The 15,000-nt window shown below is 39.3% G+C and overlaps 1 protein-coding gene and 1 long non-coding RNA gene across 2 annotated transcripts in view; both read left to right on the top strand.

Moving 5' to 3' along the window:
* Positions 1–15,000, top strand: part of LOC117939325 — a 29,906-nt gene that overhangs the window by 8,307 nt on the left and 6,599 nt on the right. The window contains exons 2-3 of the long non-coding RNA XR_004655557.1: positions 2,110–2,113; positions 12,236–13,857. This is a non-coding gene — a long non-coding RNA (uncharacterized LOC117939325). The remainder of the gene's footprint in view (positions 1–2,109; positions 2,114–12,235; positions 13,858–15,000) is intronic.
* Positions 2,224–13,256, top strand: ptger2a (prostaglandin E receptor 2a (subtype EP2)). The gene is made up of 4 exons (XM_034864513.1): positions 2,224–2,355; positions 2,720–2,916; positions 3,861–4,783; positions 11,035–13,256. The coding sequence occupies exons 3-4, from the start codon at positions 3,959–3,961 to the stop codon at positions 11,320–11,322; spliced, it is 1,113 nt and encodes a 370-aa protein (XP_034720404.1). The 5' UTR covers positions 2,224–2,355; positions 2,720–2,916; positions 3,861–3,958; the 3' UTR covers positions 11,323–13,256.

Consider the following 15,000-nt stretch of genomic DNA (forward strand, 5'->3'; position numbering starts at 1 on the left):
AAGAACACACACACATGAATGATGAAAAAAACAAATTAAAATGCACACTATATATATATATATATATTTTCTGTTTAAAATGATTATTTGGGACATGCGTTGTCAAAATACTTTAATCTACGACAGGGATCTTCTATAAGAGGTCCGGGGACTCTTGGGGGTCCTCAGAGGGGCATCTAAATGGTTAAGTTCTAAAAGGAATCCTGCGTTATTAGGAAATATAACTCCCCACTGATGATCGGAGTATGGGCCTGTGGTAAGGTAGTCTCTAAGGCCATCCACAGATACAGTCCATCCTGAGGATTCACTCTGCCACATGTATGTTTAACATTAAAACATGATTTATAAAATCATGCTTAATATCTTAGGATTCCATTAAAAAAAGGTATGTATCAACATATGAAGGAGAAGGGGTCCCTGCTCCGTCTCTCTTTCAGTCAAGGGGTCCTTGGCTTAAAAAACCCTGATCTACAATATTATCACTTAATAAAATCAAGAAAACAACTGGTCCATAAACACATGCTGTCTGCACTGTTTTGAAAGAAAAGACAAAGGAAAAAAGGGCGAAAAAGTAAAGACAATGACAAGAAATAAAAGAATGGTAAAGGAAAGCAGGCCAGAGTCAAAAAATAAAAGGGAAGGAAAAGAGAAAAGGAAAGGGATAGAAAAATAAAAAAGGAAAGGGATGTAAGAGAGAGAAAGGGAAAGAAAGAAGCCTTAGCTGCATGACAAAACAAATACAGAGCAAGGGTAAAGGAGACTGGTAGAAATGACTGGAGAGAGAGAAGCAACAACAAGATGAGGGTAAAAGGGGTAGAGAGGCAGGAAGGAGAAGCGCCTAGGACTCCCGACGAGTCAGGTTGTAAAACATAACCCTGTACTATAAATTAGTGTTTGTATGGCATGCTCATGCCATACATTCACCACTTACTACCACCACTACTTCATCAGCTGAAGCTCTTCAGGGGTTAACGATATTATAATATCTAAAAGGTCAATCTGGAGGACAGAAAGAGACTGGTGCAACCAAAATGAGGGACCCTGAGTGTTTCCCAAACCCATTAAAAGGTTCCTAATTGTTATTGCCATCAAGCCAGCACTGGCTTTCACCCAAAGTGCTTTCAGCATACATCAGGGTGATTCAATTTTTTAAAGCTGTTTTGCTAAAACATGGGAGATGATTCATGGTCACGACGTGGTCATGTAAGGACTTCATCTTCCCAGCACAAAATCCTCCATTTCCACCTCAAAAGGAAAAAGAAATTGGCACAACCCTGAAAAGCAAAACAAAAATTGTAAAAGTTTTCTACTTGTCAGGAGACATGTGGACATGTCATTATGTCCCTGGTTCATGTAATTCACAGATAGAAAAACAAACAGAAATACATTCCCGATGGGAAATTAAGACATGAAATCCATGTGACTGTGGGAGGGAGACCCGGGAGGACATGTAATCTCCACATATAAATACACACAGGAAACCCCCCCCCCCCCACACACACATCAAAATGATACATGTTACATTCATGGAGGAGGAAAAGGACAGACTCATGTCCAGCCACACACAGACACAGAGGGTTGCATGACATTCCCAAAATATCACATTTCTCGTTATTATTCATATTGGCAGGCCATGAAAACAATTAGTTGATTAGTTGATTAGTCACATAACAAGAAAGTGAATTTGGATGGCAGATTCATGTTATTAATTTAGAAAAGGTTGCCAAACATTTCTAGTTCTTCTGTGGGCAGATATTTTGCTTTTGTGCGGTTTCACATAATGCTCAATATAATATTTTAGGGTTTTGGACTGTTGGTTGGACAAAACAAACAATTTGACACCGTCTCAGAAATATCAATGGCCCTATTTTTTAATATTTAACTACATTTAAAATAATAGGTCACAATTACCAAATGCATGTGTATCCCTTCTTAAATGGACCAGTTATCTCTTCACAGCCAAATATCTTTCATAAAATAGGCTTTACTTAACTCGGGAATGATTAAACATGTATTCAAAGCATATATTATTAATATATGTATGACTACAGGCTGCACCAGTAGCATGTCTAGCCATGACATGATAGTTGAATCTTGAATGTAAATCAGCGAGGTCCAGCCTGTAAGCCAGGGATGGGTGTACCCGTTCCGTGTGACGTCACGGCATCGGTCCCTGTACCCGGGCCCATTCATCCCTTCCCCACAGTGCCGCGCGCCTCGCCCTCACCACACCTCAACTTTTAACCGGAGCGGCTTCTATAAGTGAACCGAACGATGCATCCGGATACATTTCTCTTCAGTCTGGACTGTAAACGGACATAAAGGCTACACTACGGGGAGCAAGTTCTTAAAGAGGTGAGAACTTCATTGTTTGGATGCGACAGACAGCTTCTCGCTGGTTTCTCATTCGGAGCGGATATTTAGAAAATGATGTAAAGTCTCCTTTCTGACTGGAAAACACAGACTTATGCTGTCAGACCTGGATTAAAGTATTTTGTAAATCTGTAGTCGATCTTCCATCGGGTCCAAATTGGATACATCCAGTCAGCATTAGTTTTTCAAATAAAATCAAACTTTGCCAGCTAGTTACGTTGTGGTTAGTCTCTGAACTCAGTCAGCTCTGTGTGCTGTAGGCCTACACACCTGACAACTAAGTCCTTCATAGTCAATTCAGAAAATGTAATATAACTTAATTTCCATACACTTCATTTTACCGTAGGCTATAATCCAGCGAACAGCGCAACTGACGCAAACATCTGCGTTCATCTCCTACAAAACATAAACCGCCGTCCATGGACCCAACATCTGGACACATCTGCCCGAGCTATCGTCTTTGTTTCGAGGAAGACACGTTTGGAGCCCTAAACTTAAGGCATTCCCAGAGTGGAGACGCCGTGCACTGAACAGAACAAGTAGGTGTGTGTCGTTTATCTGCTCGTTACACACCCTGTGAAAGTGAAGGCCCCCATGCAGGTGGAACAGATGGGTGTTATTACGTATGCTTATACTTAATAGTTAGAGAACACTCACATTCCCAAAAGAGATATTTTTTCTAAGAAAGACATAGATAGATCAGATAGTGTGAATATGATCTCATGCAAAACATTCTTAATGATTCAGAACAAGTGCGAATTTGAGCAGAAAATGTGTGAAAACTCAGCAGCTTTTGAATGCAAGTGTGTCAGCTGACATACCGCATGTTAACTGGTGAGAAAAAAGAGGAACAGCCAAAACTCATACTGTAGCAGAGTTCAAGCCCTGGAATATCCAATATATGCTAAATGTTGCATTTTTTAATGAGGAAGAATAGGTTCTCCTTTTTCTGTGTATGTGTGGGATCAGTTGAGTTAGACAGAGACATGCAAACATGGAATTAGAGTGGTGTGTATAGTTGACGTTGTTGACATTGAATCAAAACAGAGTCTTAAAGTAAGGGACACTAGAAAACATCTGACAAAATGATCCAGGATCTCCTCGGACCACTGAGTAAACAAATGTTGCCAGTAAGTAATTTTGAAAGAAATACTGGAACATAGGACTCATATGCAGCCTTGTCTAAAGTTCAGTCACAGTAACATTTTCTTGGCAGCCCAGATCTGGGGTTTGATGAACAGACAGATGAGCTGTAGCAGATCCATTGGCTGTGGCTGATTTTTGGTTAACTTTGTTATTTTAAATTGGCCTTAAATTCGGTTCTATGATTAAAAATGTCAGTTATTTTTTTAAGTTTCTCTTCTAACATGTTAGTCTGATATGTATAATTAATAGATAAACAAAGTAGTTGCCGATTCATATTCTGTGTGTCGACTAATTGAGGAAAGTATGTTATATTCTTTCTTTCTTCCTTTCTGTTTAACCAGGATGGCTGCAGACAACTTTTTAAGTACAGGTTTCTGACTCATTTTTTGGAAGCAGAGACATTTTCTTCCTAATGAAATCCAGCCAGTCTTGAGCAACAATGGAACCAGATAATAACACATGTCACAGGGAGCACCACATCACAGGCACCGAGAGCCCGCTCATCAGTGCCATCATGTTTGCCTTAGGAATCTTTGGCAACGTGGCTGCCCTGGTGATACTGGAAATCCGGCGACGTAGAGACGCTAGGATGAAAGAAACAAGGCGAAGTTCGCTGTTTCACGTCCTCATCAGATCGCTGGTGGTCACGGACCTGGCAGGGACCTGCCTGACCAGTCCGCTGGTGCAGCTGTCATATTCACGCAACATTACCTTGGTAGGGATGGCACCCGTCTCTCACGGCATGTGTTCATACTTTGGTGTCAGCATAACCTTCTTCTGCCTGGCCACCATGTCGCTTCTCTTCTCTATGGCACTAGAGAGGTGCTTTGCCATTGGGTACCCCTACCTGTACAGCCGGCACGTCACCAAGAAATGTGCCTATATCTCAATCCCGGTGGTGTTTGTGTTATGTATGTTATTCTGTCTGCTCCCTTTTGCGGGATTTGGTAAATATGTCCAATACTGCCCTGGCACGTGGTGCTTCATTGACATGAACCCTCAACAATCGGAGGACCAAGTCTACGCCAACCTGTACGCCACTCTGATGCTAGTGCTGGTGCTGTCCATAGTAGTGTGTAACGGGTTTGTGGTGTACCAGCTGTTCAGGATGTACCAACGGCGGAGGAGGAACGGTGGCTCAATGATGGCGACCAAGAGATCCAACAGCGAGCGCAGGGCGATGTCCATGGCTGAGGAGGTGGAGCATCTCATCCTGCTAGTCTTCATGACCATCATCTTCATCATCTGCACAATGCCTCTGGTGGTAAGATGGCCGCCAAAAACTCGCATGCCTTTACCCATTCTGTTAAACTACAAACTTAAGGTTTTAGGCAAGTTAATATGACCAGGTTGCCCACTGACTGCTTCATTGATTTCCTTACCTTTGTTAGTGCAAAACCACACGAGAAGACTAAACTGAATGCAACAGCAGTTATCTGACTTAGTAGGGGTAAATGTGCTCAATGGGCCAGTTAGTTAATAAGACTCAAAGCAGAAATTGATTGTTAAGTTTAATCATATGCCAGACAAGTAATGTACAGGTGTCACCACATTTATCTGCCTTTTGCCCCCCCACCCCACCGCCAGCAAAACAACATATCTGGAACATATTACATTATATTACAGTCATGTATTGCGTGGCTTTACAAGTTCATAGAAAGCCACAAATAGGGTTTGTTTATTACAGTCTCGTCTATAAATCAAACTTGCACACAAAATAGTTTGTGTATGTACAGTACGAGGAATGTTAAAATTGGGCCATTTTCTTGCGCTCAATAGTGTGGGTGCATACATTTCTTGGAGTGATTAAAGCATAATATTAAAAACATGCATTTAAATAATAAAGAAAAAGAACATGCATGTTTTTACATGGAATTAGAAACTTATGCAGACTTAAATTGACAGAAGAGCTTAATTTTAGGATAAAATGAACTGGATTGTAATATTGTAACAAATTTTGTATGTGTGTAACTGTGAGCACACTTGTGGCGTTTTGTTGACATGCAGCTGTTCATAAATAATACAATAGACTATGGGCTGTTGGCTGATGCCAAGTTGTAGACAGGAAACACCTTTCTAATGCCCTTCATGTGTCTGACTCAGCTGCTTATTTGGATGCTAGGTATAAATACTAGATGTTAAATATAGACATCATGTCAACATAGTGTAAAATAACTCTGACCTGAGTTTTAAAAATCCAAAATCCACATATTCAGATTGACGTTTTTAGTTCATTGAGTTTAAGGGATATTTAAATCACCATGTTATAATAATATCTACTTACACAAACCAGAGAAAATAGGAAAAGCTGAAAAATGTTCTATATTTCTTCAAGAAAACGGTATACACTTATTCATGTGGAGAGTCAGATCAAAGAAGTTAGAGGAGTTATCTTAGCATCGTTAGCGAGGAAGATAACAAACCGTAAAACGCATAATTATAAATGTCCTTTAAAGAATCCAGGATTTGATTAGTTTTGTCATCAGAAAGCAAGTTGGACAGAGACCATAATGATAAGGGACTGTCTCAGAAACTTTACATTTGGTCTCAATGTAGCAACAATAAAACCATCACCTGTGACTGATGAGTAATTGGGAGATTGATCTAAAAATCATTTCCTGTGCCGGTTCTTGCACAAATGATGGACTGCAATCGGCCAGAAATTTGATTTTAGAGACTAAGAAGGCTGGATAGCTGGATGGATGGACCAAAGTACAGATTCAACCCACCCATGACTTATCCTGCACTGATTTACCATGTTGTCTCAGTAAGACTCCAGGGCAATCAGCGTGTAACCTCCTCAGTTTTGAAAGGGTCACTTTGGATTCCACACATTAAATCAATAACTTTCCCTGCAGGATATGATGTTGGCCACTTTACAGCAGTAATGAAAATGCCATCTTGTGCACGGCTGCATCTCAGCTGTGGCTTGAAACGCAGAGTCATCTCTGCAATGACAACTGCCAAATGAACACTTCATTTAATAGCATGCACAAACCAAACTGTTTAATGAGCAAATTAGAGCTGCCTCAACCCAGTCAATGCAGTCATTTAAATCAAGTATATTAATGATATTTTGACCTTTAAACATGTGTCTGAGTCTTATTGCTTTAGCCCTACTAAAAAGGTAGAGTTAAAGCCATTAAATGTTATACTAAGTAGGCAAGGTCACTATCACAGATTCCTCTAGGTGATACCTAAACTTATTTCCCCTCCCTCCTATTGTGCTGAGGAAAATCAATTTACCAAACCAGGGTTTGCGCTACACAAATTCAGCAGCAGCGCACCACCGCTCTTCCAGCTGTTTATGAAAAGTCATAAAGTGGTAATGTCCCAACTCGGCCGAGCCGTCTGCTCTACTGAACCACAGACGGTTTAGAGCCGAGACGGCCTAACTCAGAGTAGTGTCCTGTATCTTTTTGCCGCATCAGTGTATTGAGCTAACATTATATCCTGGAATGTAATTGGAAAACAAATGATGCTTTTGAGAAACAATTGCATATAAAGCAAACTGTTGCTAAAAAGGAAACACCCCCCCTCCCCGCTGCTGAAAACCCCCCAAAAATTAACAGAAACACTGCAGGCCATTGCTGCTTAAACAGATGAGTGGAAAACATCCAACATATCAACAGGGGGTGTTTACAGTTAAGTGGCAGGGATCAGTAAACTGATAGTAAACATGTCTAAAATGATTGTTTGAAAAGCAATACATTATTTAAGTCCCTTTCACAGTGATGGTTTCTTCAGCTGTCCTCCCCTGTACACTGTGTACCAGGTGTAGACAATTGTAGGCAGATAAAAGGACACTGGAATCAGATTACTACAGTGGCTTTCTTCACTGACATTTTCCTGTCTGTGATGTTCCATCAACATACATTCCTTTAATTTTAGTCTAAATAATTTCTAGTTTCTGCTTTTCCAACTCAAAAATAGGTATAATTTCCTATAAATGAGGTTTATTGACCATCAATTCCCCAAATAACTGTAACTCTAAAGTTAATAAGTTAGTAAGAAAACGTTAAAAACCTCGATAAAAAGAGTCAACAAAAGTGTTGATTTTTCAATTTTGACGGGAAGACAACACAAGGGTTAAAATGTCAAATCAATTGATGTTTTTTCCCCCACCACCACCTCAACATTTGACACAGATGGGAGCATTTGATGAAGTGTTGCCAACTCAGATTTACAATCAGTATTATTTGATCCCATCCGTTTGCTAATAGAAATTGTGTCAATGGCTTTTGTTTCTTTATTTTTGTTAAATCACTGTTGATTTAAACTTTGGCAGCATTGAAAAGCATCTTAATTTGGCAGACACCCCCCAATTCTTTTTCTGTCTTTCCACCCACCGACTACAAGTCAGTACATTGGTCTTTTTATTCATTAGGTTGTGTATGGGCTTACAGTATATGTACACATGTGTCTTACTTTCTCTTTATTAGCTATCCAGCAACAGTAACCAGACCTTTTACCACTGAAGGCAGAAGTCATCCCAACATTAATGTCAGCCCTATGAGATAAATTCTTCTTATGAGAATACTATGTCATACATGCTGGTGAATTACTTACTTGTGACTGTCAAATTCATCTATCCTTCTCATATTTCCACAGAATGGCCACATTAACTTATTGCCAGATATTTCCATTGGTTGGCCTGCAGGAAGATGTAGAAAACCTTTTATCATATTTCATTCAAAGTGCACAGTAAGTGATTATGCTGAGGGAGCTGTGGTCTCAAAGGAACATCCGCCCTCCTGTAGAATTTTCTTTCCCCATCCCTTTCTTTATGAGATGAAGATAAAAATATATTCTCTGCTGATAGCAGCCATTTTATATCATTAGTTTTTAGCTGATGGTTATCCAAAATGAGTTCTATATACTGTAGGACATTGGTGGCCTCTTCAAAGACAGACAGAAGAGACGTCTGTAAAATGCTGCAATGGCAAAGACAAACTTGCAAGCTTCTGCGCAGACAAAAATGTTTTCTCACAACTTGCTGCAGACTTACTGCGAGACTTAAAATGGCAACAGAAACTCACAGAATTAACCAACATCTGCTAACTACAGCTGAAAAAGTCAGCCAGTGACAGCAAGTGACGTAAACTCCATACCTACAGTGGTAGAATGGCTAGATTGACAGCTATAGCAACAGTAACCAGTATATTGCTCTGTATTAAGATTTTAAAGCGGTTTACATGTGCTTTGTGGTCACACACTTGCAAAGGCTACACATCCAAGTATACAAAGCAATACTACAAGTGCATCATTTATTAAGAGCCTTATATAAACATTAATGGTGTTTAGCCAGCAATGTGACAACCTCTCCCCCCAAAAAACACCCTTTAGAGTTAAAAGGCATGTGGGCACAGGCAAGCATTCATCTGAAATATTAACATATTAAGTTGTATTATGTAATACTGACATACATTTTGAATAGTTTCTCACATTGTGGAACACCTAATGACATACAGCAATAACCAGATACTAAGAGAGATTGTAAGCTCTGACTCACGTATTTGCTAAGCACACAGCTTAAAATGTTCTTATAAATGAAATTCAATAATTTCATTTTTTGAGCATCAACCCCTTATAAACACTTCCCATTAACACTTTTATTACGCTTCCTGTTGGTGCTGGGAGAGGAGAAGAAAAGTGGCTTAGAGTGCAAGTTGGATTTTATGACTGGGAACCAAAAAATCCTGTCTCCACACGCACACATGATCCTTTGCAGTGTTTATGTCTCACACATGTGGCAAGGCCTCCCACTAATCCCAGTAATGAGCCATGGTGTTTGTTTTAAAAAGTACATCGGGAATATAATGGAGCTGTTCTACACTAAAAAAAAGAACAGCACATCACAGTTGTTTGATTAGTATTTTTAAACTTTATGCAGATTTTGTTGTTACAGTGAAACAACTTTTCTTGAATGAGTTATTCAACAATGACCTTTTTCCTTGAGCTTTAACCAACTGCTGATGTGCCATATGCAAGACTCTTCAGTGCCATTTGCAGCTGTGTAGTTGGCTAGAAAGGTTGCATTGCAACATTTGTATCACCGCAGGAAGAAATTAAATTGGCGTGACTATGTTGGTGCAACCCCTGCCATCTCAGGGAATTGGGTGCTTTTAAGGGAGTCAACCTGAGTCCGTGAAAAAAAAAAAAAAAAAAAAAAAAAAATAGAGTAAGGAAGGCGGACATGAAAATATAGAAAGTGAAAAGAAAATGCCACAGAAAGAAATAAGAGAACAGATTACAACCTGTTGCAAGCTCACTTTCCCCTTCACATTTGACTGGATATTGTTCCTCTCTGATCCCCAGAGAGACCAGCAGCTGGGATTTTTCAACTTGTGAACTAGTCATAGCTTCCATGGATTGTATTAATGCGCTGGTTCCCAACCTTGTGGACATCAGCCCAAAGAGTTTCCTACTTTTTATTTCAATTGCAAGATCAGGGAGTATGCTTTTTGTTGAACATGCAAACAGACTTTATTATCTTTTACTTGCATTATGCAACAATTAGTTTGAGCAAACAAGACTAAAACCCATAGTACCAACTGCTACTCACTCAAAACCTCTATAACTGGTCTTTCTGGTTTGGAGGTGGTGGTAACTGGCACGTACGAGTTCTCTTAGGAAAAAAAAAACAAAAAACATTTTTGCCATACCATATTTTTAGCACTATTTATCTAGCATTATCTACAGGGCCACAAGGAAATATTATAATTCAACAAAAAAAGCTGAATCATAATTGTAGGATCCCCCTAACTTACCACTAAGTAGTAATTACCTTGAATGTGGTAAATCACCAGCGTGTTGGCAGCACTCACAACTCAACATGACATCACTGTAATTACATAATATGTAAATAGGAATCCCAGACCTTGAAGTGTAAAAATATGTTATGGGTGGCATTTATTCATGAGCAAGTAAATGCCACACCATCTGAGTAAACAGCTGAATTAATGAAAGGAGGAGCACATATATTCAGTCTTGGGAGGATAAAAAGAGAGGGGACATGGCTGGGAGGCACGTGAACCCAACCACGGACTAATAATTGACCCAGTGTCTGTCGTTATCTTCTAGGGTGTATAGACCCTACACTATATTTATTATAGTATAATTATTATCTTTCTGAACTGGCAGGAAGACAAACAAAGACAAGGTCGCTGGTTTCTGATATGCTCCACTTTCTCTTTGACATATTTGAACAACAGCATGTGCTCAGAAGAAATTGGACATTTAAGTTTACCAATCTAAACATGCTGATGAGTATCAGTTTGACATTTAAACAGATATAATTTCTATTGTTCACCTCCCATATCATCATAAACTGGTCCTGTCTTCATCCGTTACTGTAGAGAGAGTTTAGTATGGGATTGAACCAGGATGTTAACTAGGATGTGGCTGTCTGTGTGCTTGTCATGGATGGTGTTAGTAGTAGAGTAACGACTTGGCAGCTAATTTAACACACATTTTCCATTCTCTTTATCTTCCCTCTCTCTATCCATCTCGCAGATCCGGGTGTACATCAACTCCATTAAGGACCAGGAGTCTCACAATGTGGACCTTATTGTCTTGCGCTTCCTCTCCGTTAACTCCATCATCGACCCCTGGGTCTTTATCCTGCTTTCCCCCAGCGTCCTGCACTTTTGCTGGGCTTCGGTTTGCCGGGCCCCCCTGGAAACCTCCAGGGGTTCCATTTTTAAATTATCGATTGCCAAGGGGAATTCTCCGGCTAACCTCGAACTGTCTCGCCCACCCTTGGTATACACCGAGAATTTTCACTCTGTGGAAACTCTTTGACCATTACAGTAGTTTATTATTTTATATTTATTGTTCATTGAATTGGAAAGCATGCACTCCTTAGTGATACCATGAAGCAGAGAGGTTTTGTGGGCCATGACATCCCTCTCATGTGAGTAGGGTTTATCGATTTATATGAATGTATTTCCATTAGATCATGGCCCTTTCTGTCTAAGTGACAAACATTTTAACCAGTTCAATCAGCTGGTGGCCACCTCTTGCCATTTACTGGGTGTTTCCAGTCACTCTTAGCATTTCAGCATGTGGAATGCATACTGACTTCTCTACAGCGTCATGGCTCCACATAAACGCTGTGCAAGGGCAAGTAAAGTCTGTGTTCAGGCAAGTGGAATACCTCATGCAGCTGTCTGACTGGGTTAGAAAAAAAATAATGTAATCTTGAGTGAGAGCTGCAGTTTAGCGAGCTAACCTGGTAGTGCAAAAAGGCCAAGTTTGATTCATACAGTTGTATAACAAATACACTTTTTGTTTTACAATGAGAAAATGGGTGTAAGAAGAATTCTTTTTACATTTTGTAAGATTATAGCCACAGTCGCTGGTCGAAAAATTTACCAGCAAAGTCACAAGTTGATACTTGTGTCAGTGTTCTTATATAATTCCGGATACTCTTAACGCTTTAATACTTAATAACCATGTTAATTATCTCAATGATTCCTGTGATAAAAGCAAAGGTTAAAAACACTGCACACAATAGGTGAAAACGCTAGAGGCCCAGACGCCCCTGTTCCTCCAGTAATTGAAGGAATCCATTAGAATCAACCAAGCTATGTAATTACTACAGGTTAATTGTATGTTTTGGACGCTAATACATTATAATTGTCCAATTCCCTATTCATTTTTTAATTGGCCTAAATTTTCCTTTTCACACAAGGAAGTTTAGCTACCGGGCAAGTAGGTGGCTGATAAAGGTAAATGTCAAGCCCTGAGCTGTGTATTTTAAGTGTAAAAGCTCAACATTTTGCATCCTATGCTGCTTATGTTTCATGCCAATTAAATTAACGAAAGGAAAAAGGCTGCTGGTGGGAGCAGGAAAAAGAAATAATTCTGTGATGACCTGGAATAGACAAACTGCAAATGCGTTTGTCTACATTGTATTAGGACAGAGAAGTTTGGATGAGAAGCATGTGCATGGAGATGTAACAGAAGGCAACCTACTACAGAAGTCATCCATCAAGAAAGGAAGTAACCAATGACTTGAGGCCTTGCTGTCCACGTCTTCTCTGATTCAAATTATGTTTTCCAAACAGTTACTGGGCCACCAACATTAACATGTGATATTAGGGGAATGACTCTCTTGAACACTTCATCTTTAGAACATTACCTTATGACCTCTGGGCTTCTTGACCCCTGACTCTAACCCCTGGTCTGCTTTGGTAACATTTCCCCTCACACTCCTACCAAATTCTTGCTGGAAAGATCAAAGGGCAAGAAGCCTGGAGAGAAAAGATAGATCTAAAAGTCTAAACTTCACTCAGGGAGATGGTGGGATTAAGGGATAACACAGATAAAAGGTTATATTCATGATATATTTAATTCAATTGTACAATATGTAGCATATATTATATAACATTTTATAAAAAAGGGTTCTTCTGACTTGAAAACTTCTGCTTCTTATATAATTAACATCAGAGTGTAAATATTCTTTCATAATCTGGCTGTAATTATAACCCTTATGAAAAATGAATAACACTTACTTGCATCCATCAACTTTAGAACCAAGGTGCCATTTGAACTGCATTGGTTTTATTAGGGAACATTGTGAAAGGCTATTTTTGTTCAATGTTTGTCTTTCCAGAGGCCCACTGGATATGGGACAAAGGACGTCCACTTAAATTGCTGCTAATAGCCCAGGTAAAAACCATGATTTCAGGCTCTAATTACGTCCATGTTCAAATGCCAACTAAAGCAAAGCCAAAAAAATAGTTTCATTACATGGTTCATTACATTATAATTACTGACTGACTTGTTGAAATCACATGACCACTGAGTTTCCTGGAAAAAACAGGTAATTTTGTTTAAGTTTGTACACTGGTAAAAGTAACACATGCTGGATTCATACCGGTTTAATTTACACAACACCATGGACAATTAAAAGTAGTATAACACCTCTTCCTATTAAACAATTCAAATCCAAACAGGGCTGTGTCTGACAAAAAAATAAGCTACTACATATTTTTGAGGGCTCTACGGTAATAAATCTCTCAAAATAGAAAAACAAGTTTCAAAAAAGACTTTGTTCCTTGTGTGTAAAATGTGAGAAAAAAAAACTACAGGTTCTCAACTGTGTCATTTTAGAGGATACCATAAAATATGTTAGCATCAGGTCAACTTTGGTGTGTGTGTGTGTGTGTGTGTGTGTGTGTGTGTGTGTGTGTGTACGTTGTGTTTGGCTTGTGTGTTGTGAGAACAGCTATTTATTGCCTCTGCTGGTCTGTTGTTTCTGAGCTCAGCATAAAAAATGTTCAGTATTTATGTCAGTGGCTTACAGCTTCCTGTGGGTGTTGGTGTGTGTGTGTGTGTGTCAGTGCTTTTTTCCTGTTGTGCTTATGTATGTATATGAATATTTATGCAAATATTCACGTTCTCATAAACCTACTTGTGCCCATAGGCTTATAATAGGTGCAAGCTTGTGCGATGTACGTGTGTGTGTGTGTGCGCGAGTGAGAGAAAGCGAGAGAGAGACAGCACTGAAATGTCAAACCAGAATGCTACTATCTGGATGTATTGTACTCTGTAATGAGTACTCTGTAAAGTACTGTAGATGAAACTGAATGCACTGAGTGTCTATGTGTATGTTATAGCTTGTGTAAATAAACATCTCATTCACAACATTCTGTATTCTGTCCGCCTGCCTTGTAACCACCCCCGCCCCCCCACCCCTCCACAAACACACAGAGCTTGTGGATGGGTTCCAGATGCGGAGAATGCAGGCAAATCTTTCAATTAGCCGTGTGTGTTTCAGTTTCTGTATGTCTGCCTTGAGGAATTTTCCCTCCACATCACTTTGTTTGTGTGTTATTTTCCATCATTTGGACAAACTGCTGTTCTTTGACCTAAGTAGGTCAATGTATTGAGGGTGTGATCCTTTTGACGCAAATTATAGTCAGTATCAGTAGACAGGAAATCAATAACTGTCAAGCTCATTTGTTGTGCCTGCTTCCACAGCTTTAGGATGATGAATGTGTTCATTGTTTTTTCTTCATTTGTGACACTTTATTACCATAAGTCAATTCAAATTATTTATGGTAATTAGAAACATTAATAGTTACTGTCAACTTAAAAAGCCTAAAAGGATTTTTTTTAACTGCACTCTCATTTCTTTCTTTCATTATATGAACAGACCACACACACACACACACACACACACACACACACACACACACTTTAATAATGTGTTCCTGTTTCATATGCAAATTGTTATCCTCTCTAGTTCTGAGAAAGACAATGGAAATAGACAGATGAAAGGCCATCGGTTCCTGTTACAACTTATAACTTTACATCTGCCAGCACTGAGCGGTCAAAAAACAGCATTCTCTGATAGTTGTCATTGTTGTACAAAGACAAATTACTGAAGTAAAAACAACTGTTAATCCTAATTACACACACACACACACACACACACACACACACACACACACACACAAACCTTTGAACTGT

The sequence above is a fragment of the Etheostoma cragini genome, chromosome 24 (genome assembly GCF_013103735.1).
Source record: "Etheostoma cragini isolate CJK2018 chromosome 24, CSU_Ecrag_1.0, whole genome shotgun sequence".
Classification (NCBI taxonomy): Eukaryota; Metazoa; Chordata; class Actinopteri; order Perciformes; family Percidae; genus Etheostoma; species Etheostoma cragini.

Excerpts from the sequence above, each read along its gene's own strand:
- ptger2a (XM_034864513.1), top strand. The coding sequence starts at position 3,959 with ATGGAACCAGATAATAACACATGTCACAGGGAGCACCACATCACAGGC. Across the intron at positions 4,784-11,034 it reads TCTGCACAATGCCTCTGGTG|ATCCGGGTGTACATCAACTC; the intron begins GTAAGATGGCCG and ends TCCATCTCGCAG.